Source organism: Muscardinus avellanarius (assembly GCF_963383645.1).
Source record: "Muscardinus avellanarius genome assembly, chromosome: 3".
NCBI lineage: Eukaryota > Metazoa > Chordata > Mammalia > Rodentia > Gliridae > Muscardinus > Muscardinus avellanarius.
The window spans coordinates 44,132,267-44,159,618 of record NC_137788.1 but is presented as its reverse complement, the minus strand read 5'-3'; the positions used below and the strand labels follow the sequence as shown (position 1 = coordinate 44,159,618).

Sequence of the window (27,352 nt, the reverse complement as noted above, 5' to 3'; positions counted from 1 at the left end):
TGGGATCCTGTTTCAAAATAAAGAATAAAATATAGGGGCTGAGGGTGTAGCTCAGAGGTAGAATGCCCTTGGGTTCCATCCCCAGTACTAAAAACAAAAAAACTAACCAGTCACAGAAAGCAAAAAGCCATATGTTTTCACTCAATATGTGGAAGCTAGAGAAATGGGTGAGGGGAAAACTTTAGGTAAATAAGCAGAGATATTAATAGAATAGTGGAAGGGGTTTGGGGGAAGAAGGTGGGGAGGTGAAAGAGAAATCTGATGAAATAGTTTAATCTCATGTTAATACATGAAGTTATCAATACCAATTTTTATATTATGTATGGGGATGGAGAGGGAGTGGGGTGGAATCGAAAAAGAAACACAGGTGCTGTGTTCATGCATGTTTATGTCACTTTGAACCTCATTAAGATGTATAATTATAATGTGCACCCATAAAAGATATCTAGCCAAAAAGTGTGGGAAAATGTTAATTAGCAAAGAGAAAACAATATACAAATTACAAAGTACATAGCAAATGGCAAAACTCCAAGAGGGAAGGAGCAGTAGTAGAACTGTAATTAAAGTACCATTGTTTTTCTCACATGGTGCTTCTTATTTATTCTGAAAATTCTTGCCTGTTACTTTAATAATATCTGAAGTGACCATATGTAAACTTAATAGCTTTCTACCTTTAAAAAATCATACATGGAGAGGAAAGAACTTACTCCTAGAAATGTCGTACTTACAAAAAGGGAACTTTAGTAAATTTTATACATTTACTTTTTAATTATAAAACCATAACAGAAATTGATCTGAAAACTCCCCTTGAGGTCCAGACAGTAATATGATTATAATAGGCCAATACTACTATAACAGTCAAATACAAATGTACTTGTTACTTCAACAAAAGTTTTAATGAAAACCGTGGTTATAAAAGTTACCTTTCTCTGTTCATCATCTTTACAGTTTTGAAGTTTGTCATCAAAAAGCTATAGAATTAAGAAAACATGATTTTAATACCAAGTTAGTTGTGGACTGTGTACATTTAGTAAACATAGAGAAGTTTCTTCCATGAATGATTAATATATCTATTTTTATGATGGCATATGATTTTTCAAGGGACTATATCAAGTCACATTCTACAGTGTGAAACTCAGCAGAATTACAAATAAAAAACACATGCCTTTTAAAAACTTCAAATACCAACTCAAAGACTTTTTTTCCTGCTTTTTCTTCCAAGTTTATCAACACTGCTTGTTCTTCTTAGAACCTCTACTTTTTTGGGGGGTGGGTGGGTACTGGGGATTGAACCCAAGAGCATTATCCTCTGAGCTACACCCCAGCCCTATGTTTTATTCTTTATTTTGAAATAGGCTCTCACTAAGTTGCAGAGGGCCTCACTAAGTCACTGAGACTAGCCACAAGGCTGCATTTCTCCTGTCTCAGCCTCCCAAGTCCCAAGTACTGAGATTAGAAGCCTGTGCCACCACCCCCAGCTGGACCTCTGCTTTTAGTTGGAACTTTAGTAGAATCTGAATGATACAATTTATTTTAGCAGTGATAATGGAGGTAGACAGGCCATCTCCCTTTCTCTCCTCTGGTAAAATTTAATAATATGGTCTTAGAAATTGAGCCACTTAAAACAGATGTGGTGGCCATGTGTATAATCTCAGTACTTGGGAGGCTGAGACAGGAGAATCTCAGGTTTGAAGCCAGCCTCAGCAACTCAGGGAGGCCTGCAACTTAGTGAGACTATGTTTCAAAATAAAGAATAAAATAAAGAATAAAACAGAGTTGGATGTGTAGCTCAGAAGTAGAATGCCCCTGGATTAAATCTCTAGTACCACCAAAAAAAAAAAAAAAAATTTGCTGAAGAACCGTATGAGGAAGCCAGGCGTCGTGGCACACACTTGTAATCACAAATCCCAGCATTTGGGAAGCTGAGACAGGAAGATCACGGTTTGCGGCCAGCTTCAGCTACTTAGTAAGGCCAGGCATGGTGGCACATACTTTTAATCCCAGTACCTGGGAGGCTGAGACAGAAGGATAGCAGGTTTCTCGCCAGCCGCAGCTACACAGTGAGGCCCTTCAAAACTTAGCAAGACTCTGTTTCAAAGTAAAAAATAAAATAGGAGTTGGGTGTGGTGGCACATGCTTGTAATCCCAGCATTTGGGAGGCTGAGGCAGGAGGATCACAATTCGCGGACAGCCTCAGCTACTTAGTGAGGCCCTTTACAACTCAGTGAGATTCTTTATTGTTTCAAAATAAAGAATAAAACAAAGGGCTAGGGGTGTAGCTCAGAGGTAGAATGCCCCTGGGTCCCATCCCCAGTACTGTAAGAAAAAAAAAAAAATATGAGGACTATAAATTAGCATCAAGAAATTATTTTTACTCAAAATCAGGCTCATTTACTTCTTTATATCAATTTAGTATGTAAACTAATGCCATACCTTTAATTGTTCTATCAAGATTTGTAAGTAGGCATCTGCTTCTGTAAGTTTCTTGTCAAAGTCTTGGACACTAGGAACAAATCCTGAATCCAAACCCTAAAGAAAAATAAAATTTGCAATAAATCTAGTGGTACCCAAGCAATGTTTAATGCATACAAAATATTTCACCCTTCATAGATGAAGACATTTCAATTTTTAAACCAAAACAGTACTTTTATACAAATAATAGGTCTATATAAGTTACCTAAATTTCTCCAAGAATAGTGGTGCACCAGTCTCCCTCATCGGCCTCAAGCCAGTGTTACTCTTATCAAATCCACATGCTACTGCTCAACCAGGACTTAGCCTGCTCGTCAGAATCAGGACTGTCATCTCCCCCCTCCAACCTCCCAAGCTTCCATAACTGATTCCCACTCACTACTAGAGTAATTTACATAGAGAAACATAACTATCACCTCAATTACCCATCTTCCCCGATTTTGTGTTCAGTTAATCTCATCATTCCCCTCAATCTTAACTTCATATTCTCACTGGGGAGTTCTCCCACTCTAGCAGCTTGGAAGTTTTTCCTTCTTTCTCCATTATTAAAAAAGAAAAGAAAGAACCTCACAATTCTAACCTGTCCTAACATGCCCCTTTCTAAGTGAATGTGATCAAACTTTGGTCCTAGTCAAGTTCCCTGCTCACTTTCACCCTTGGCATAAACACTACACTCTGGCCATGGTGGAAATGTTTATTTATTTAGAGGACCCACTTACTTCTCAGTTTAAAAATCCAGTATTAGCACACCCTATCTATACTTCTTGCCTATAATTTAAGTTTCATGACAGCCTGGCATTATATTTTAATATTATTTTGAAAAAACTCAAATCAATCCTAGGCATAAAGACAAAGCCAGAGAAAACTAGACTGCTAGCTTGCCAAACCCGCACGCCAACAGTCGTGCAGTTAAGCAGGGGTATAAGGATAAAGAGCTACCACGGTCAGAATCCTAAGCCGACCACAAAACTATTCAATGGGTGGAATACAAGTAGTTCAATATACCCACCTCAAACTTAACCTTGTCATATCTTCCCTGCCTTTGGCCAGAGCACCTTATTCACTTTCACATTCCCTGTCTTAGTAAAGTGAGGCCCAAACTTATTTTGTATTTTGGCTACACCTCATCTTTGCCTATATAACACTTTACAATTATTAAAGTATTCACATCTGTTATCAGAAAACACTAAACTGAGATGTAAAGGTCATAGGAAAACAACAATGGGTTGGCAAACCTGGTTTCTAATTCCGGCTCAGGCACTTACAAAATTCCACGGCTCTCTAAACTTCTGCCTTATCTCCCCAAAACAAGTATCCTCTTCCACCTATTATTAGTGTGGCAGCTATTCCATCTACCTAAGTCAACAATCACTAACATTACCAATCATTACTATTGCTAATGTTGTTGTTCTCAATCTAAAATTCAAATTCTGAACCAAAACATTAAAAATTAAATCCTGCTAAGACCATGGAAAAACTCATCTTTTTTTTTTCTTTTTCAAATTAAAAGGTGATAAATCTGCCTACATTTTTGTTTGCATTCATAAAAGTTCTTGAAGAAAAACCTCTTCCAAAGGCAAAACTATATATTAAAAGCAAAGTTAAGAAAAATCATAATGAACAATGTATGTACAGTCCAGATATGCTTATAAAATTGTGGTTAAGTGTCTTAATTTGTAAAGATAACCCAAAGAACTTCCCATTTGAAACCATTAATATGTAGAGTATGATAATAAAATTTCAGAAAAGGATAAATATACCACATTTTTTAGATACTATAGTAATTTCTTCCTATGTTACTATATCACAGAAAAAAATAGAAGGAATGCTTGATTTTGTTTTTGTTTTTACAGAGCACTACAACATAATTATCAATGATTGGGCTACCAAGACCCAGTTAATATGAGCTAAATCCATTTTACTTGCTAAATATCTTAAAAAGTCAGAGCACATTAAGTGAGTAAGAGGTGAAGCATCTAAGTGGCGGTTGAGGGGGTTCTTTAAAACTCTTCCGTTTTCTGAAGCCACTTAGAATTATCACTATAAAAGTCTAGTTAAAATAGCCTACTGAACAGATCACTATCAGATTAAAAATCTTTCAGGGTACAAATATAAACAAATTAGACTCAAAATACTTCTATCTGAACTTCATTTAATTAATTCTTCAGCAATAACCCTTTGATGTTGCTAGAATCACATGAAGCTCGATGGCTCTCCTCTCAGTCTTGCTTCTGGGCCAGTCTTCCACAACTTTCCTTGACCCTCAGAATGTGCTCCATGCTTCACATGTCAAAGAGCTACTCACCAATCTATTTTTCTTTAGGTAATGCATATAACAGGAAGGTTTGTAATGGCAATCATTTCCCTAAAATCTCAGAACTGGCCTAATCTCCCTTGCAGAGTAATCCACAAATTTTGGATGTACTTAAAAAGAAAATCTGTAAATTAATCTATATATGGTCAATAAAATAACATGAAATTTATCAATAATGTGGACAAGCAGTTGAGTAGTTAAACTGTTTTCTCAAATCTCATATAGAATGTGCTAGAAGTACAAATTTCACTATTCATTGGTCACCTACTACAACTTCCCACTCAGAAGTTACTTTCAGAACATCTATGAAAGTCATCTACTTGTTGCTTGACTGTCTCATAAGATAGACACTGTTTCATAAAGACTGTCTTGAAATTATGTTCCTCTTTCTAGTTAACATTTAGAACACTGAGGCACTATACTTATTCACATTAATCCCTTTTAATGGAACTTCATTTTTAAACAGGATTAAGAATATAGTTCTTAGCCAGGTGTGGTGGCACATGCTTGTAATCCCAGCATTTGGGAGGCTGAGACAAGAATATTGTGGTTCGAGGACAACCTCAGCTACTTAGTGAGGTCCTCTGCAACTCAGTGAGACCCTGTTTCAAAACAAAGAATAAAAAATAGAGCTGAGGGTATAGCTCCAAGGTAGAATGCCCCTGGATTCCATCCCCAGTACCACCAAAAAAAAAAAAAAGTATGTGTGTGTATATATACATACACACTTTACCAAGTGGGGGTCTATCTTCATTTGAAAGAACTGAAAATAGAGCAGACCATAATAGTGGAGATTAAACCCAGGAGTGCTCTACCACTGAGTTACACCCCCATCCCTTTTTAATTTTATTTTTTAAACAAGGTCTTGGTAAGTTGTGTCAGCTGGCATCGAACTTGTAGTCCTCTTGTCTTGGCTTCCCAAGTACTGGTATTACAGGATGTGCCACCACATCCAGCTCAAGATAGGCCTTTTTTTTCCCCCCTTGCGGTACTGGGGATAGAACACAGGGGTATTCATCTCCGAGCTACACTCCCAGCCCTATTTTTTTATTTATTTTGAAACAGGGTCTCACTGAGTTACAAAAGGCCTCCCTAAGTAGTAGCTGAGGCTGTCTTCAAACTTTGATCCTCCAGTCTCCGCCTTCCAAATGCTGGCATTACAAGCACGTGCCACCATGCCTGGCTAAGACAGGCCTTTTAATTGTACGACTTTGCACTTCTTGAGAAGTAGCTGCTTAGAAGTGAAGCTGATACACATGCCAGTGCTCTGTACTTGCCCACCTACCACTAGTCCTGATCTGATAGTACTACTCAGTGGCTGGTTTTTCTGAAGGACCACATGAAGGGCAGGAGCTGCGCTACTCACTCATCTCTTTCCTCCGGCCCCAGCTCAGCACACTGAATGAACACACTGGATGCAGCACCTGCCAATTGGTGATGTCATGATGAGTCTTCCCCAATGCTCCTTCTCCTAGATTTCTCTTGCCTTTCTCTTCTCCCTCCCTTTTCTGCTCCCTCCCTCTTTTTCTTCTCTCACCCTTGTCCCTCAGCAGTAACTGAAGTGACGATGTTGCACTGCTGACAATCAGGACCAAAAAAGTTGCTTGCTGCTCCAGTTTACTATATTGATGTGCCTATAACATGACAATTTCTGTAAGCATCCCCTTAAAATTTAAATTAAACACAGCAATTATAAAGAAGAAAATACAAAATTTGAGCTAGGCATTGTGGCACAAAGCCATAATCCTAGTACTTGGGAGGCTGAGACAGAAGGATCACAGGTTCGAGACCAGCCTCAGCAATTCAGCAAGGCCCTTAGCAATTTAGACTCTCTTTCAGAAATAAAAAAATAAAAGGGTTTGGAGCTAGCCAACCTATGAATATGGTGGCACAGGCTTGTAATACCAGTACTTGGGAGGCTGAGAAAGTAGGATTAAAGATTTGCAGCCAGCTTCAGCTAGTTAGTGAGGCCCCTGCAATTTAGTGAGACCCTGTATCAAATAAAGAATAAGAAAAAAAAAAAATAGGGCTGAGGGTGTAGCTCAGAAGTAGAATGCCCTTAGGTTCAATCCCTGGTACCACCAAAAAAAAAGAAAGAAAGAAAAAAAAAAAGGCTGGAGGTGGAGCTCAAAAGTACAATGTCCCTTGCTGGCCGTGGTGGGACACGCTTGTAATCCCCATGCTTGGGAGGCTGAGACAGGAGGATTGCGCAGGTTCGAAGCCAGCCTCAGCTACTTAGTGAGACTCTCAGCAACTTAGTGAGACCCTGCTTCCAAATAAAATATAAAATGGGTCTGGGAGTATAGCTCAGAGGTAGAAAGCCCCTGGGTTCCACCCCCAGTACCACAAAAAAAAAAAAAAAAAAAAAAAAAGTAGGGGAGAGGATGTAGCTTGGAAGCAGAATGCCTCTGAGTTCAATCCTCAGTACTCTCCCAACCCTCCCCTCCACCAAAAAAGTCTTGGTGTAACAAGAAATTAAGTTAGAAAAAAACTTTCCACAGAAATTAAACTTCCAACTGGCCATAAAAATTAGAATATGTGTAAAGAAAAAAACCCACTTATGTGGTAAATATACTAAAAAAAACTCTCTCTAGCCTTCAAGAGTGTTTTGCAAAAAAAAAAAAAAAAGCTAAAGTAGATATAAAAAATCAAGAACACATAATTATTTATCAGCCAGAATCTGTGTATCCAGTTTAAAAAATAATGTGTATATATGTGTATGTGTGTATATATGTAGGTATATGAGAGAGTTAATAAGTGAAAGAGAAAGAAATACACACACTGAGCCAAAATTTACAAGAAATTTCTAAAATATCTAGCGTGACAAAAAATATTAAGCTGCCTCAATACTGTATCAGTGCTTTCTCCTAAATCTTTCTAAGCTTTAGTCCCACCATTTTTCTCAGAAGAAACTTTAAAACTAATAAATGTAAGTAAAACTAAATAAATTCCTATTAATGACTTTAGCTGGGACGCTAAACACTACCCTTCATGCCTAAGAGAATGTTTCACCCCCCATTAAAAAAGAGAAGTCCTGCAAGGGAAGTCCTTAAAGCTGTCTGAAGCGCATGCAAACTGTAGCTGCTGTGGAGAGACTCCCAAGGTAAAACTGTTCAGAAAACAATTTTTGAGGCAGATAGTAAACTCTTTTAAAGTAATTTCTGCTGGCAGAGAAAGAGTAATGAACCACAGAGGTAAAAGTAATCAAAGGTCAAAGTCTTCTTGACACCAGAATCAGGAAATTAAGAAATTTATGGGTGAATTGAGGAACTAAGAATAACATAGAACAGGAAGGCTGAGTAATAACATTGTAAAAAGAACTTCGCAAATGAGTATTTTCATACCAAATCTTACTGAGAACAGTGAAAATTTAAAAGACTAAGTACCCTATATGCAATACTGTCTCTTAAACAGGAAAAAATAGTATATAAAAATACTGCAAAAAGAGAAAAGATTATATATTAGAAATGCATTATTCCATGTAGGTCTCATAGAAACTTCAGAATAACAAGAGAACCGGATAAGTTATCAGTAGAACTATGAAAGGGAAAAATAGCTTAACATTTTAACAAAGGAAATAAAAAACAGAGAAAATAACCCTAATAATGCAAAAAGAAAATGAATATGAACAAAATATATGATTTCTTAAAATTACCAAAACACATACCCTGTAGTTAACTAAAACTTTACAAGAATGTCATTTTGATTAAAATATGAGAGTATTTGAAGTTTCTGTTAACAATCAGCAATTTGAGATGACATGCGTCACAAAGAAGCTTTCATCCAATGAAAGAAGTATAGGGCATACTTACAATTGAGTCACTTACAATTATTTTTGAAAATTCAAGAACTGGAGAGATACCAGAAGACTGGAAAAAAGCTAGTGTAGTACTGATCTTCCATAAAGGTAAGGAAAAGAGAGAATAGAAAGTTACCATACTGGGAGCTGACATCAAAAACCAAGTAAAGGAATAATAAGAGAAAACCTGTAACTACATGGAGAAAAAACAGGCATATAAGCAGCAAGTTAAAAGACATTATGCCAAACTTAATGGCTTCTCTGTTCCTCAGAAATTTAAGTTAGCAAATTAAGTTTTTAGAGAAATAATACGATTTTGTCTCCTTATCAGATGACTTAGAAGTTGGTTTAATAAGAAGCTGGTGTGTAGGCCGGGCGTGGTGGCGCACGCCTGTAATCCCAGCGTTTGGGAGGCTAAAACCAGAGGACTGCAGTTCATGGACAGCCTCAGCTACTTAGGCCCTCTGCAACTTAGTGAGACCCTGTTTCAAAATAAATAATAAAAAAACAGGTCAGGGGGTGTAGCTCGGAGGTTGAATGCCCCTGGACTCCATTCCCAGAACCCCCCACACACACACACAAAAAGAAGCTGTGTATGGTGGTACACAACTGTAATCCCAGTACTTGGGAGGCTGAGACAGGTTCGAAGTCAGCCTCAGCAACTTAGGCTCTCAAAAATTTAGTGAGACTTTGTTTGCAAATAAAAAAATAAAACAGGGCAGGAGTATAGCCTGGAGGTAGAAGGCCCCTATATACCACCCCCAGTACCATAAACAAACAAAAAATGAGGTTGGTTTAATAAGAAAAAGGCTTATTAAAGAAATTAGAAATATTAATAAAACCACGGTTTTATGTAAGGCATATAAACCTGTGACTTCCCTGAATAAAGCAACATTCTGAAACAATTTTAATTCCTATTTATTCCTATGAATTAACACTTTTGCTAATGAATGAAAAAACAGGACTTAGAGATGCAAAGAAGTTCTAAGGATAAGGATTTTGATCTTCTTTTAATCTAATAGATTAATACTTAACTATCAATTCATTTGGAGTGAAGATTATTAATTTAAAGATATACATAAGCCAGGCGTGGTGGCGCACACTTGTAATCCCTGCGCTTGGGAGGCGGACACAGGAGGATTGCACTGGTTCAGAGCCAGCCTCGCTGGCTTAAGAGACCCTGTTTCCAAATAAAAATATAAAGATATCCATAAAACTGAGACTAGCATTAAACCTTTATTTCCACTACACCTTCAGGAAGGTATTTTCCATGTATGTCAATGTCCTGATAACCTACGGTTTCTTTTTTTGTTGGGGGGGGGGACCAATAAGCATTAGGTTCTCAGGCCCAGCATGGTGGCGCACACTTGTAACCCAGTACTTGGGAAACTGAGACAGGAGGATCACAGGTTGAAGACAGCTTCAGCGAATAGTTAAGACTCTCATCAACCGAGCGAGACCATTTCAAAAATAAAAATAAAATAAGCCGGGCGTGGTGGCGCACGTTTGTAATCCCCATGCTTGGGAGGCTGAGACAGGAGGATCGCACAGGTTTGAAGCCAGCCACACGCGCTGGCTTAGGAGACCCTGTTTCCAAATAAAAATATAAAATAGGTCTGGGAGTGTAGCCCGGAGGTAGAAGGGCTTCCAGGAACCCCAGTATCACCAAAAAATAAATAAATAAATAAATAAATAAATAAATATAAAAATAAAATAGAGCTGAAGGTTTAACTTGGAAGTAGAATGCTCCTGGGCTCAATCCCCAGTACCACGCATATCCATAAATCCTAAACTGCAACTTCCTAATGAACTATCTATGTGACCTATGTCTCTCAATAAGATGAGTACTATAAGCCCCTCAAGATTGCTGGACAGATGAAATGAAAAAAAATATGTGTAAAGTAATAGAACAATAGGTGCTCTTCTTCCCTTTATAATCTGGAGCCACAGATAACCAGGATTCATTACTATAAGCCCAAACTCTATACAGTGCCTAATATATTAAAGTCATTCAAATTTTTTTTTTTTTTTTTTTTTTTTTTGGTGGTACTGCAGTTCCTGGAAGCCCTTCTACCTCCGGCCTACACTACCAGATAGATATGTATGTATGTATGTATGTATGTATGTATGTATGTATGTATATAATTTGGAAACAGGGTCTCTTAAACCAGCGCAGCTGGCTTCGAACCTGCACGATCCTCCTGTTTCCGCCTCCCAAGTGCGGGGATTGCAAGCGTGCCCCGCCACGCCTGGCTGAGTATTCAATTTTTTAAATGAATGACCAGATACTCACGAAGTTGCAGAGGGCTTAAGTAGCCAAGGCTGACCAAGAATTTACAATCTACCTGTCTCAGCCTCCCACATACTGAGATTACAAGTATGCACGACCACTCCTTGTTACAAAACACAAATACTGACTCCATGAACAACTCAACAGTAAAAGTTTGAGATTTATAACAGTTTCCGCAAATGAAATCACAGATAGCAACAGGCGTGGTGGCACATGCTGGTAATCCCAATACTTGGGAGGCTGAAACAGAAGGATTGTGTAGGTTCAAAGTCAGCCTCAGCTACTTAGTGAGGCTCTCAGCATCTTTGAAAAGTTATTTTAGTTGCATACTACAAGTTGCAGTGGGACCCTGTTTCCAAATAAAATATAAAATAGGTCTGGAAGTGTAGCCTGGAGGTACAAAGTCCCTGGGTTCCATCCCCAGGACCACAAAAAAAAAAAAAAAAAAAAAAAAAAGAAAAAGAAAAGAAAAGAAAAAGAAAAAGAAAAAAATTTCAAAGATAGCTTTTTTTTTTTCAAAGGACTCTCCCAATTTATTCAATAAAGCCAAATAAAAAGCAACTAAAAAAAACAAAAACAAGATGGCCTGGGACAGTAAGCAGCCCCTTTCACTCTCAAAAGTGTCTCTGTTAAGCTGGGCACAACACATACTTGTAATTCCAGTACTTGGGAGGCTGAGACTGGAGGTTCAAAGACAGTGTAAGCAACTTAATGAAAACTTGTCCTGCCTTACCCCCCCCCCAAAAAAAAAAAACCGGGCTGGGATGTAGCTTGAATGTAGAATACCCCTGGGTTCAATCCTCATTACCAAAGAAAAAAAGGGGGGGGGGGATGGAGTCCTGTTAAGATAATAAAGTACATGGTTATTAACCTCTCTCATAAAAGATATAACTAGCATTTTCAATATATAAATGTTGTGAAAAGCATATAATATTGTCTCTGAGTATTCTGTTACAGCAGATTACTTAAAAAATAAAATAAAATTTAATATGAAACATGTGTTTACAGGCTCTAAATGTAGAAAGTAAAATACCAAAATAAAAGGTACCAGGAATTCAAGTCAACTAATATTAACTGCATGCTTACCTTATACTAGACAGACATGAGTAATATTTTAAAATGCTGCATCTTTGAAAAGTTATTTTAGTTACATAGTACAAGTTGCATTTTTAAGATTAGTCACACACACACACACACACACACTTGAATCAAAACATGAAATGTTACTCCTGAGAAGTGAGGTTGAACAAAGAAGCATTTGAGACAGATTTTCTTAGTTTCTACTATATACATTCACGTTTAATTTTTGTAAGTATGCATCTATTTTATAATTTAAATGAGAAAAGCCTTCTGTAAAAATATATAGATTCCCAGGTTAAAAGTATTTTTCAAAAAATTTTATGTGCAAAGTCATCATCATTATTTTTGTAATTATTTGCAAAATCCTAAAATACATTAAGAGAATAATGTGTCGATGCTAAAACTACTCAGACATCCTTCCAAGCAAAATAAAATATAGCACAATGAATTTCAAGCAAGTGTTCTACTAAGCAACCTCCTCCTAGCTACAGAATCATTTAAAAGTAAAACACACATTAGTTTAAAAAAAAAAAAGGCACTTAAAACTTAGCAACCACCACTACACTGAAATAAATGAAATGCTGAGAAGAAAATGGCCAGTACAACAAAGCATAATACTTAAGTTTTTCCCCCCACACCCTTCCTGCCAACAATATAAACATGACTCAAATTCAAGAAAGCAATCTCAGGAAGAACAAAAACACCTACCACATCACACAACCTAACAAAGTACTGTTCTGGCCGCGTGGTATTTGGCAATCAACCAAAGCCTTTCCTCTGAGAAACTTTAGTTCATCAGGCTACTTGCAAAATCCTTCTTAAGTCATTCTAGTATCTAAATTAAACAGAATGGCTTACTATACTACATAGAATGGAAAAAAATATATTCTTCCTTTCCCTAACTGCCATTAAACATTTTGTTTTTTACTGTTGTTGTTGCTAGGGGGATGGGGGGGGGGGGTTCCTAGATGTTACAGTTTAAATGGTGCCAAGAGCTCTTTTCCTTATTAAAATAAAGTTTGTTGAATAGAAAAATTAAAACTAAGAGGCAGCTTGGTGCAGCTCTAAAAAGTCTTTATAAAATCAGTAGGAAACAAAGAGAAGGGAAAAGCAGCATGCTGGGATGTATACTAGAGAGCCCGAAAATGGAACTCTTCTCCCTCCTGGGACCCCAGCCCTTAAGTAGATTTAGTATTGTTATCTTATCAGTGTTACTAAGGCAATGAGCTAGTAACTTATTTTTTAAGCAGGTGGTGCCTCTTTGTCTCTAGACAGTGCCTTTACTAAGTGCAGGGGTCAATAATATACCTGGCCTTTGCCTCTGTTGTATTGGGCAGTATTGGTTGATCATCAATTATGGGTGCTTGAGGCAGCACACAAAGTTTACCTTTCCTATACCCAGGCAAGGTCAAAAAGGAGAGGAGGAAGACAGAGGCACTGACTGCCTCTATACAGTTTTAGGGCAAAAGGCTTTAACTGTCTCTAAGGCTTTTACTATAGGGCAAAAACAGAGAGGAACTCTGCATTGTTAACAGCTACACCAAGGCTCTAATTTTTACATTTTGGAAAATACCAAAGCAATTTTCTAATACCTGGCACACTAGGGACTGAATCCAGGTGCATTCTACCTCCAAGCTACATCCCAGCCTTACTTTATCTTTTCTTTTGCAACAGGATCTCATTAAATTGCTGCGGCTATCCTTGAATCTGTGATCCTTCTGTCTCAGCCTCCTAATACTGGGCAGCTTCCTAATACTGGTATTACAGGCATGCATCACTGCACCCAGCTCCATTAAAACATTTTAGAAAGTCTATTTTTAGTGATCTACCAAATACAAATTGTTAAGTCTCCTGGGATCTGCTCTATGTCTAATCAGGAGAAATTAAACATATAAATCCTCAACCTGAGTATTTTAATAGTCAGTGAGGTCTTGAAATACCTGTAGAGTTCTCATAATGATTGCTGAAAATTTGATTATGAAATATTTTCCAAGCCAGGCATGGTAGGTAGCACAGGCTTGTAATCCCAGCATTCAGGAGGCTGAAACAGGAGGATCACCATTTGCAACCAGCCTCATCTACTTAGTGAGGCCCTTTGTGACTCAGTGAGACCCTGTTTCAAAAGAAAGAATAAAACATAGGGCTGGGGGTGTAGTTCAGAGGTAGAATGCCCCTGGGATCCATCCCCAGTACCGCAAAAAATAAATCAATAAATAAAAATTTTTCTAAACCCAAACCTGACAAATTTATCTAACAGGACTGGAAATCTCTGTATAGTAAATACAACAAATTGACAAATTAACATCCAAAGGAGCTTACATGACAAATTACTCAGACCAAAAGGTTCCTATCTGACACAAAGCAAAGAAGCAAAAACAGCCCTGAACTAAATGGAACAGGTTCTACAATTATTCTGGTATTTTACTCCTTAAAATTACATACGCCAAAGCTATCTTTGTATATCTGATTTTAGTTACCACCAGCAAATGTGAGAAGGAAACACAGGCTCATTTTTTCTAAAGCTATTAAAAGCTTGTATAAAATTACTCTGGTTTAGTTTAATTATTGTCAGACTTCGATGATCTGAAACAGGACTAGAATACAAGCAAAGCTACAAGAGCAGGACTTTGTTCTCTACTACATTCCCTAGGATACTTCTTGGACTATAGCACATTCGCAACAAAAACTTATAAATGAATTAAGGAATTCTGCAAAGTGCCTATCTGAGAGCATTCAAACATAAAAGAACTAGAAGTCCATGCAGATTATAAGTCAAAATACTCCCCAAAACATAAGTAAATCATTTAGTTATCATAAATAATTTGTTATATTACAAACATGAATGCTAACTTTTTCCAAGGCTAATGAAATTTTTTTTTAAATGAGAAATTAGAGGAAAAAACACAAATGGCAGTACAATGAGGATGAAGATTAGGTAATGACAATCACCTCGTCCCTGTAAAATCTCATTGTCTCTTGCCAAACCTTATCATGAGCACACATACATACTATTCTGGGTATTAAAATTCAATATTAACAAAAATCACTTATTCACTGGGCATTTCCTATACTATGGCATTGTGCTGGATACTCTGGGGACTCCAAAGTGAGACAGATACTGAAAAGAATTTTAATCTATTACAAACATCTGCCTACAAATAACTGATCTGAGTGCAATAAAATAGGTGTTAAAAGGCACTAAAAAGGTAGACATGGTGGTGCATGTTCAAAGCCAGCTTTGACAACTTAGCAAGGCCCTCTGCAACTTAGTTAGACCTTCTTCCCAAATAAGAAATAAAATTAGGTTGAACATATAACTTGGAGGTAGAATTCCTCTGGGTTCAATCATCAGTACCAAAAAAAAAAAAAAAAAAAAGAAAAGAAAAAAGAAAGCCTCTAAGGGATTTAAAGAAGAAAGTTCTAAGGATAAGAAAGATTTCAAAGAGATAGTATTGAGTACAGGATTTAAACAGAGGTTGGGAGGAAGTATTTCAACAGGGGGCCCTGGAAGAAAGCAGCATAATCAGATGATATGTATAAACTTTGCATGAATAAAGGGACTACTTACAGAAGTGAGTACAGAAGCCAGGCGTGATGGCGCAAGCTTGTAATCCCAGCATTCGGGAGGCAGAGACTGGAGGATCACGGTTCACCTACAGCCTCAGCTACTTAGGCCCTCCGCAACTCAGTGAGACCCTGTTTCAAAATAAAGAATAAAAAAAATAGGGCTGAGGATGTAGTTCAGGGGTACAATGCCCCTGGGTTCCATCTTCAGTAGCGCAAATAATAATAATAAAAATTTAAAAATAGGAGTACAGGGCTAAGGAAACCAAGGAGTGATGCCGAAGAACCCAGGATCTAGGGACAGCAGAAGACTTTACTATTCCTAACCTAAACAATCAAGAAAGGGACAACGTTTACACTGGGCCTGAGGAGAACACTAGAGGTATAACACAGACCAGGGAAGGAGCAGTGGGAATACATACATACTCCAAAGGTTCTGTCTTTTCACCTTTCATCTTCTGTTGCTACCTCCCATGGCTAAACCTCAACAGAAGTCTAAGGACCCCAGATGAGGCGGGCTGTAAGGTCAGCCTCCGGAACACAAAGCAGAGGAGAGGAGAAAAAGAGTCTGTAAGAAAGTGGAGACGCCAGGCGTGGCGGCACACGCTTGTAATTCCAGCATTTGGGAAGCTGAGACAGAGAATCATGGTTTGCAGACAGCCTCAGCTACTCAGTGAGGCACTCTGCAGTTCAGTGAGACCCTGTTTCAAAATAAGGAATAAAAAATAGGGCTGAGGGTGTAGTTTGGAGATAGAATACCCCTGGGTTTCATCCCTAGTACTGCAAAAAAAAAAAAAAAAGATGATGATGATGATGATGATGATGATGATTAGAGAGTGGAGAATAACCAAAGATGCACTTGCAGACTGAAAGGTTAGAATGTTTAGCCAGGCAGTGTCCACGCCTATAATCCCAGTACTTGGGAGGCAAGACCCGAGGATCACAGGTTTAAGGCCAGCCTTAGCAACTTTAGTTAGGCTCTCAGCTACTTAGCAAGACCCTGCTTAAGAATAAAAACCTGGACTGGGGGTATAGCTCAGATAGAACGCCCCTGGGTTCAATCTCCAACACCACCCAAATTGAGTGTGTGTGTGTGTGTGTGTGTGTGTGTGTGTGTGTGCTCACGCATGCATATATATGATGTATATGTATGTGTATCTATGTATACATAGATACACACACACACACACACACACACACACATATATTCACATACATCTTTTAAGATTTCTTCCAGTTTTAGAATTTTTTTTTTTTTTGGCAGTACTGAGAATGAAACCCAGGACATTCTACTTCTGAGCAATACCCCCAGCCCTATTTTTTATTCTTTATTTTGAAACAAGGTCTCACTGAGTTGCAAAGGGCCTCACTAAGTAGCCAAGGCTGTCTGCGAACCACAGTCCTCCTGTCTCAGCCTCCCAAACACTGGGATTACAAGCGTGCACCACCACGCCTGGCTTCAGTTTTAGAATTCTTTGAAGCCAATACCACCAGGTAAATAACCTTATTTTCCCAAAGAATAAATACCTCATTATACTAAAAAAAAAAAAAAATGGGTCTACTTATTAATTTTGGACATTAAATTAATTTCATTTAAGAAAAGACAATAAGAACTATATAGGTTTCAACTGTAGCCAAGTCCTCCATGGTGTGACAAAAAATGATAAAACTCAAGCAAACTACCATTTAGTGTAATCTTGAACCAGAGAGGGAAAGTCGAATGTAATCAGATTTTTAAAAAACATTCTCCAGAAGGCAGAGAATGTAAATCAAGCAGTGGGGTAAACAGAATAACTTGGCGAGAGTGGCACATTTTAGAAAAAAACACTGTAATCCCAGCATTTGGGAGGCAGAGACCAGAGGATTGCAGTTCGTGGACAGCCTCAGCTAGCAAGGCCCTTCGCAACTCAGTGAAACCCTGTTTTGAAAAATAAAAAGTACTAAAAAATAGGACCAGGGGATGTAGCTTGGAGGTAGTGTCCCAGGGTTCCAAAAAAAGAAGAGAGAGAGAGAGAGAGAGAGAGAGAGAGAGAGAGAGAGAGAGAGAGAGAGAGAGAGAGAAAAATGAATTTTTCAGTGAATATAGTAAAGAAGCCACGTTCTTTAAGGTGTTTCCAGAAATGAACCTCAATGTACGTCTAGTGTTCGTTCCCCTTCTCACACACACACACCACCACCACCATTTTTTTTTTGTGTGTGTGTGTGGTACTAGGGGTGGAACACAGGGGCATTCTACTTCCAAGCTATACCCCCAGCCTTATTTTTACTTTAATTTTGAAACAGGGTCTCACTAAGCTGTGGAGTGCCTCACTAAGTAGTTGAGGCTGTCCGTGAAACCTGCGATCCTCCTGTCTCAGCCTCTCATGTGCTGGGATTACAAACATGCGCCACCACACTCCGCTCATATTATCATTCATTCTTGATACATATGCGTTTATTGACTATTTATTATGGCCAGATACTATCAAAATTTTGAACAAACATCTTTAAGGATGATATAGAGATAATAGCAAACATAAGCATTACCTAATGTTCAGAAAGCTCAAATTTCATCCCTTCCAAGCAGTTTCCCTGACTTCTCTGGCTAGCAGCATACTTTTTCATATGATACTAACAGTACACCTGCACCAATTTGTGCTGGCACTGCTCTTAGTATTATTTCAACTATATTAGAGGTCACAGAGATTTGAGGGTGGGGGTGTCCAGAATCTGCCCACCATTGTTTTAAAATACTTTCTGCAATCCCATGTCTTTATCTGGTAACAACCAGAGAGCTTAGTAACCTAGGAAATATTTTTAACAGACAAGGGAAAACCTAACTCATACAAATGAGTCAAAGGCTTGCATATTCAGGATATTTTTACGCCTCATATTTTGGTCACTTGGCAATCATTTGTTAAAACAACTACTAAGTGATGCTGGGGCTTAGAAAACCATACCCCAAAGTAGGGTCCTTTGACATACTGAAGACTTTGAACTGAGAGGACATTGGAAGGGCCTCAGAGCAAAGTCTCTTTCTGAACTCCTCTTTCCCTTTCTTTCTCCTGCTTCTCTTTCTCTCCCAAGGCAAGTCAGGGAAACTAGACTTCCTTCCCCAAGGCACTTGAGCCATAGAAACTAGAACCTTTTTCATCCCAAACAAATTATAACTCCTAAAAACCTTCCCACACCTTTGTGCCCATAAAGAAAATCTCAGATATACCTTATCTGATACTAAATTCTAAGACTTTTGTATTGGAAGGGGCCCCACCACTTACCAAGGAGAAAAAAATGTTACTGAGTCCAAGAACAATCCACAGAAAGCCTTGCTAGGCTCACCTCCTTCAGTCTGTTACATTAGATCATGCCTTTTTGTCCAATCACATTCTACATGGCAACCCATTCTTAACCTGAATTTACAAGTTTTCCCTGGGTTCTGGGTTTTCATTATGAAAGATCTTCCATTTTATACAACTTTGTGTGTGTGTGTGTGGTACTGGGGATTGAAGCCAGGGGCATTCTACCTCTGAACTACACCCCCAACCCAATTTCATTTTTATTTTGAAATCCTCTCACTAGGTTGATGAGAGTCTTACTACTTGCTGATGCTGTACTTGAATCTATGATAAGTATTGAAATTATAGACAAGCCATGCCCGATTCTGGCAAAACTTTTGATTAAGTAAATCTGTGAAGTTTTTCTCTCATTAATCTAGTCTTTTGTTACAGGGATGGCAGCTGTGATCCTTATGGCCCATGAGTGAAGGCATCAGATCTTTCCAAACCTATAAAGCCAAGCACAGGATGATTAGGGTCAGGGTCAAAGGCCCTGAGAGTACAAAGATAAGAACTTTGGACCTCTAGCAAAGTAGAATCTAATTCAAGAGTCAAATGTGTAAACCGGGCGTGGTGGCGCACGCTTGTAATCCCAGCATTGGAGGGTGAGACAGAAGGATCACAGTTTGTGGACAACCTGAGCTACTTAGTGAGGCCCTCTGCAACTCGGTGAGACCCGGTTTCAAAATAAAGAATAAAAAATAGGGCAGGGGGTGTAGCTCGGAGGTTGAATGCCCCTGGGTTCCATCTCCAGACCCGCAAAAAAAAAAAAAAAAAAAAAAGAGTCAAACGTGTAAACAGAAAATTTACAACTTAGTGACGGGTATAATAGAGATACAAACAAAATACTGTGGTAGCACACAAGAATAACTCTCACTCTGTTGGCAGAGTGTAAATAAGGTAACTTTCTTCTGCTGCGCATTAAGAAAGCATAGGGTAAGAAAGAGCTGAAGGCTTACCACATGATGCAGAGTTGGGAAATCTAAACAAGAGGAAAAGGCTGTGTGAAAAGATGAAGTGCTGTGAGGGGCCCGGGCATGTTCTGAATGAGTTCACAGTGGAGTCCAGAGAGAGAAATTAGGGCCAGGTTGTAAAGGGTCTGTCTCCAAGGCCAGGCCAGGCAGCTGGGGTGTGGCAACAGGACATTTTTAAGTACAGCACCGACTCAGACTTGTCTTTGAATAAAAAGGATAGGCGGGAAGTCCAATGACAGACTAGTCAGAAGATTATTTTGCAAAAGTCTAGGTAAGAGATTATGAGGGAATGAATAAAAGCATTATCATCTAGGAAAATAACTTACTAAATATAATTTCTTACTAAGTATGTTATAATAATCATAAAAGCTTTGCCTTTATAAGAATCACCACAAACACCCATAATCAGTCTGTAGTATCAAATTGAGATATTGAGGAATTGAACAAAACCCAGGCGACATCTGAGAATTTGATTTTTAGACTAAAAGCATGATTATAAATTGTTTTGTCATGACCCGCATTCTCAATCAACAGAATGTAAACCATACAACTGCATGATTTTCCAACCAGCTAAACATGGTGATAAAACAATGAACGTTCTTTCCTCACCAAGCTAAGTTAATGATGAATTAAATTCTCTAATCTTCAAATTGGCTGGGAATGGCTGAATAGTTAAATTATTACTTAATACAATATTTTCACATAAGAAAAGAAAAAGAGCATGCCATCCAAAATTTTAGAAAAACAAAAATGGGACGAGCATGGTGGCACATGCCTATAATCCCAGTACTTGGGAAGCTAAGACAGGGGTACTACAGGTTTGAGGACAGCCTAGGCAAGTAGTGAGACTCATTAACCTACTAGAGAGACTCTGTTTCAAAAATAATAATAAAATAGAGCCTGAGGTATGCTCAGAGTTAGATTGCCCCTGGGTTCAATCCTCAGTACCTCAAAAAGGGAGAGAGGGAGGGAAGGACTGGCCAAATGGATCTGACCAATAGCTTTACAGACTTATTTACTGAAGGGCACTTCAAGTACAATGTCATCTCTGTTTAAACCAAACTCAGCACATTTTGGAAACAGGTCTGGCTTCTTTCTCTTCTCATCATTTAAGCTCTCAGACTAAAATATGATTTTTAGTGATGCATAAAACCATCTCTCTCCCCACACATACACTCAAAAACAAAATACATTCCCTACACCAGGAGAAGAATTAAAACTTTTACTGAAGTGGTCTTCTGCTGGTCTGTACCAAACATAAAAGTATCTTACAATTTTCTTTTCTAACTGGGCTTGGCGGCACAAACCTGTCATTCCAAAACTTGGGGGCTGAGCCGGGAGGATTGCAGGTTTGAGGTCAGCCTCAGCAACTTAACCAGATCCTCAGCAATTTAGTAAGACTCTGTTTCAAAACTAAATAAATAAGTAGGGCTTGGGGGTGTAGCTCAAAGGTAGACTGCCCTAGGTTCAATCACCAGTAATAAAAATGAACAAATATCTAAGTAAAAGCAAATGAGACATTCTAACACTATTCATTACGAAACTTTATCACTTAGTTCAATACAGACAAAAAATGCTTCAGGCAAATTTCCACAACTAAGCTAGGCTGGAAACCTAAAATCTAGCCTTCAGTCGTTATGTAAACCCCATAAAACTACACCAAAGTTTTTCAATATCTTTGTAGCAGCTACCCGAAAAACATAAAACCACCTCCCTCCCCACACACCACAAACAATAGCATCCATGATTATACACAAAAATACAGTCAATCGAGCAAGGACACGGTGCCTCAAATAAAAGATTAAAAAAATGGCTTGCAACTGGATTAATGGACAACTGGTGAAAATTAAGCTTTCACATTAAGAGGAAGTTTAACTTTTGTGCTTAAAATCGTATTTTGAGCCAGCCCTCTGAGGAAACCCGAGTTCCAATCACAAGGAAGGCGATTCCTTCCAAAGCCGGGTTTGGGGGAGAACGACCCTCCTCCCCCACGTCTGCTGAGGAAGTGCGGAGCGCGCCCCAGGCCCGGCCCGGGCGGCCTCGTCGCCCTACGCAGCCCCGGGGGCCGGGGGCGCGCGCGGCACCTGCGCCCCGGGACCCCGGGACCCGGGGACCCCAGACCCGGGGGTCTACTCACTCCGCCTGCGGCCAGCAGGAGAGCCATCCGCCGAGGCCCCGCCCTCTGCGCCGCCTGCGGGAGGGAGGGAGGGGGCCGCCGGCCCTCCGCGCCGCGGGATCCACAGCCGGCTCCCGGGACCCCGCCCCGCCACCGCCCCGGCCGCCCCGATTGGCGAGCCCTGCCGGCTCCCGGGAAAGAGACCCCTGGCGATTGGCCACGGTCACGCGTCAGGAGGGGAGCGGCGCCTGATTGGCGGTTGGGCCAATTTGGGTGGAGGAAGCCGACCCGCGGGAGGGGCGGCGGCAGGGAGGCTCGGCGCAGCCTGAGGGTGCACCTGGGGGCGCGCGGCGGAGGCCAGCCCCCCCCCCCCCCACGGCGAGCTCAGCGCCGCCGAGCTTCCTCACCTACACGCACCCGGTTCTAGCTCGCCAGCCCCAAAATTTTGGCAGCGGTGGAACCTGGGCCCCAGAAGTTTCATCGTAATAATAATTTTGCTTACTTCCGGAAAGTGGTTTCTGTCGCGTAGAGGAGGGGGAGGAGAGGAATTACTACAGTTTACCAATAAACAAAAGCTGAGGTGCCTGTGCTTTATTTATTAGTCGGCGAGGCTTCCGTGGGCCTGCTGTTGTGCCACAGCTCCATAAGGAATGTGGGTGGTTTGTGAAGATTTTTTAGGAATCCAAATGGCATATCTTAAAATTACACCTAAAATTTGGGCTTAGACGACCTCCACAGAAATGATGAAAATCACAGACACAAATGATTACTGACCTGGAGGACAACCTCCCTTTCAGCTCCCTATCTCAGTTCATTAAACCACTACCATCAGAGCTGGGGTGGTGGTACTGGCCTGTAATCCCAGTATTTGAAAGGCTGAGACAGGAGGATTGCAGGTTCAAGGCTAGCCTCAGGAGTTTAGAGAGCCAGATTGTGTTACATATAAAACCTAAAAGAGGGATAGGGGTATAGCTAGGAGGTAGAATGTCCCTGGATTCAACTCCCAGCAAATCTCACACACACCACCACCACCACCACCCCCCACTCACCCTAATATGTGAAACATAAACCTAGCACTCATTTTAGTCACCCCTCATATTCCACTTTCAGTCCATCACCAAGTGCTGTCATTTCACTTCCTAAATACACTCAATCCTACCTACCTTTACCCATCATCACCACCCTATTACAGATGCTGGCTTCTTGGAAAGATCTCCTTACAAGTCTTCCTGAATCTGCCTATCTCCTCCAATTCATTCTCAACACAATAGGCAGAGTATTATTTCCATAACCAATTTCATTAGTACCCTCATCACCCACCACACCACCAATAAGAGAACTTCAACTGCTCTCCATTGTACACAGGACGGGACTTGGTATTTAACAATGACCTTCAAGGTCTAGCCCTACCACTGCCCTAGCTCTTCTTTAACCTTATACTCTTTTTTTTTTTTTTTTTTTTTGGCAGTACTGGGGGTGGAACCCAGAGGCTTTCTACCTTGGGGCTATACTCCCAGACCTATTTTTATATATTTGGAAACAGGGTCTCACAAAGTTGCTGAGAGCCTCACTAAGTAGCTGAGGCTGGCTTTGAACCTGTGCGATCCTCCTGTCTCAGCCTCAAGCACTGAGATATTTTAAAGATGTTTACATAGTAAATAAGTTTTAGCGGATAGGCTAAAACACCCCAAAAAACATGGGAGGAAGGCACAAGCCTTCAAAGAGGGCAGATACCATGAGATCCCTGACTTAGATAATCAAGGAACACATTTTGGGGTCTTAAAGATTTGAGCTTGCACCTGAGACAAGAGCGGGCCCACATTTGCAGGAGGAAGGCTTTTGGTTAAGCAGGATGTAAGATAATGAATGAATGCTCATAAACACATCAAAAGGCTTGTCCCTAAGAGTGGGTGGACTGACACCTATGATGGGTCAGAAAGACTACTGGTTGGGCAAGATAAAGGATAATGAATCTTTATAAAAACTGTTCTATATTCAAAACCTCAGTGTCTTACCTTCAAGGCACTCCACTGCATTTATTTCTCCAATGCAGTGCTTTGTTCTGCCTTTCTAATAATAAAACTTGCTTAAGTTTACAGCAGTAGAGTTCTGGCTCTTCTTTTCTAAGATAGCTAAGAACAAGAACCAGTGTCTACATCTCACACTGTTACATCCACGAACTGAGATCCTCCTGTCTCAGCCTCCCAAATGTTGTGATTACAAATGTACGCCACCATGCCTGGCTTTGCCATTTGTTTGTTTGTTTGTTTGTTTGTTTGTTTTGCGGTACTGGGGACAGAACCCAGGGGCATTCTACCTCCAAGCTACACCCTCAGCCCTATTTTTTATTCTTTTTTTTAATATATTTTATTTGCAAACAGGGTCTTACTAAGTTGCTGAGAACCTCACTAAGTAGCTGAGGCTGACTTTGAATCTATGCAATCTTCCTGTCTCAGCCTCAGAAGCGCCACCATGTCCCGCTCTTTATTTTGAAACAGAGTCTTACTAAGTTGCAAAGGGCCTTGCTAAGTAGCTGAGGCTGTTCTCGAACCCATATCCTCCTGCATCAGCCTCTCAAATGCTGGGATTACAAGTGTGCACCACCACGCCTGGCTGCTATTTATTTTTTGATTAATGTTTATCTTCATCACTAGACTATAAGCTTAATGAAGGAGGATCCTTGTCAGATTTGACACTGTATCACCAGTATTTAGCAGAATGCCTGGCACATACTGAATGTTCAACAATGGATTTCCTATAGGAGTGTATTCTGAAAATAAGTATTATTACTTCTATTTTATCAAATAATAAACAGTGGTGGGGAGAGAAATTTGTTTTGCCAGATAGATAAAGTCAATGCCTAATACCTTTTCAAAATTTCCTTTAATATCTGCTTTTCTAACAGCTAATGTTGTGCCTGGGCAGCCCTGAAGACTTAATTTCACATTAGCTGATCAAACACTTCTCTAGGCCAGGAAAAATGTCTACATTTCTAATTCTGTCTGTATACTGTACTGTTTGACCAGGTAAGAGTGAGAGTGAGAGTGAGAGAGAGAATAAAATTCCTGCTTACCAGCTTTCAAGTGCTATGTCTTCCGAATTGTACAAAAAGACCCACAGGGTCACCAAGGATATTTCATTTAAAAGTGCCTAGCAGCCTGGCGTGGTGGCAAACAAACACTTGTAATCCCAGTGCTAAGGAGGCTGAGACAGGAGGATCACATAGATTCGAAGCTAGCCTAAGCTACTTAGTGAGGCTCTCAGCAACTTAGACCCTGTTTCCAAATAAAGTATAAAATAGGTCTGGGAGTATATCCCAGAGGTAGAAAAACCCATGGGTTCCACCCCCAGTACCCCACACACAAAATAAATAAATAAATAAATAAAAGTGCCTAGCAAGAGTTGGGCGTGGTGCACACACTTGCAATCCCAGCATTCAGGAGGCTGAGACAGGAGGACTACAGTTAGCAGAGAGCCTCAGCTACTTAGTGAGACCCTTCACAACTTAGTGAAACCTTGTTTCAAAAATAAAGAACAAAAAATAGGGCTGAAGGAATAGCTTGGAGGTAGAATGACTCTGGGTTCCATCCCCAGTACTACATAAATAAATAAATAAATAAATAAATAAGCCAGCAAAGTGTCTGATTTTTTTTTTTTTTTTTTTTTTTTTGGATGGAGGGCTACTAGAGATGGAAGTTAAGGGCATTCTATCTTCAAGGTACACTGCTAGCCTTTTTTATTTTTTATTTGGAAACAGGGTCTCTAACTTATTGAGGTTGGCCTTGGACCTGTGAGCCTTCTGTCTCAGCCTCTCAAGTCCTGGTATTAAAGGTATGTGCCACCATACCCATATAATGTGTCCTTTTTTTTCTTTTTAAAGGTATCCTGTATCAGATTTCCAATCACCATCATTGGGGATTAGTAATTTTAAAATCTAATCCAGGCACATGCTTGTAATCCCCGTGCTTGGGAGGCAGAGACAGGAGAACCGCGCAGGTGGCGCTGGCTTAAAAGACCCTGTTTCCAAATAAAAACATATAAAAAATAGGTCTGGGAGTGAAGCCCGGAGATAAAAGGGTTTCCAGGAACCCCAGTACCACACACACACACACACACACACACACACACACACACACACACACACAACAAACAAACACAAATGGAAACAGGGTCTCTTAAGCCAGCACAGCTGGCTTCCAACCTGCGTGATCCTCCTGTCTCTGCAGCATGCGCCACCACGCCTGGCTTATACTGTCTCTTAACAATAATGTTGAGTTTTCTTCAGCTGCATAAGTAAAAAACTCTATGTCATAACTCAGTGTGGTGGCACACACATGTAATCCCAGTACCTGAGAGGCTAAGACAAGAAGATTACAGGTTCGAGGCCAGCCTCAGAAACCTAGCAAGACCCTATTTCAAAATGAAATAAATTTTAGAGGGGGAGATAGCTGTGTAACTCAGAAGTAGAATACCTGAGGGTTAAGCCCCCAGTTACAAAAACAAACTCCATGTCATAGTTAAATATTAAAGAAGTTCTAAGGTCTTAGCTCTAATCCTACTCTTAGTAGATCTACATAAAAAGCTCAGTATGGTAGTGTGGTGGCACACATCTGTAATTCTAGTACTTGAGAGGCTAAGACAGGAGGATTGTAGGTTCATGGGCAGCCTAAGAAATTTAGTGAGAACTAGTTTCAAAATAAAAGAACAGCCAGGTATGTTGGTACACATTTGTAATCCCAGTACTTGGGAGGTTGAGACAGGAGAATCTAAATTTACAGACAGCTTCAGCTACTTCGTGAGGTCTTCTGCAACTTAGTGAGACCTTGTTTCAAAATAAAGATAAAAAGATGGGGCTGAGTATGTAACTCGGAGGTAAAATGTCCCTGAGTTCAGCCGGGGGTGTGGTGGCGCACGCTTGTAATCCCCGCGCTTGGGAGGCAGAGACAGGAGGATCGCGCAGGTTCGAAGCCAGCTGCGCGCGCTGGCTTAGGAGACCTTGTTTCCAAATTTTTAAAAAAATGTAAAATTAGGTCTGGGAGTGTAGCCCGGAGGTAGAAGGGCTTCCAGGAACCCCAGTACCACAAAAAAAAAAAAAAAAAAGAATTTCCCTGGGTTCTACCCTTAATACCATACACAATAAAAAAGGGAGGAAAGAAAGAAAGAGAAAAAGAACTTAATAAGTATATAAAAAGATGTCGTACAACATATGTTATCAGTAAAATGCAAATTAAAACAATAATGAGAAACAACTAATTACCTAATAGAATGGCCCAAATCTAGAACACTGACATAGAACATCAAATACTGACCAGAATTGCAGCAATAGAGCTCTCATCTATTGCTGGTGAAAATATAAAAGGTACAGCCACTCTGGAAGACAGTTTAGTATGTTTTTTACAAAACTAAACATATTCATATCATATAATTCG

At 39.8% G+C, this 27,352-nt stretch overlaps 1 protein-coding gene across 7 annotated transcripts in view; it reads right to left on the bottom strand.

The window, feature by feature from the left end:
* Window positions 1-27,352, bottom strand: part of OSBPL9 (oxysterol binding protein like 9) — a gene marked incomplete at its 5' end in the record, with an annotated part of 159,392 nt that overhangs the window by 48,548 nt on the left and 83,492 nt on the right. For 3 of the 7 annotated variants that reach the window (XM_080691779.1, XM_080691781.1, XM_080691782.1), the window contains 3 exons: window positions 924-971; window positions 2,434-2,529; window positions 8,614-8,682. In XM_080691779.1, coding sequence (XP_080547905.1) covers window positions 924-971; window positions 2,434-2,529; window positions 8,614-8,682 — 213 coding nt within the window. Of the gene's footprint in view, window positions 1-923; window positions 972-2,433; window positions 2,530-8,598; window positions 8,683-27,352 lie in introns of all 7 variants that reach the window. The other 4 variants (XM_080691784.1, XM_080691785.1, XM_080691783.1 and 1 more) reach the window with 2 other exon arrangements.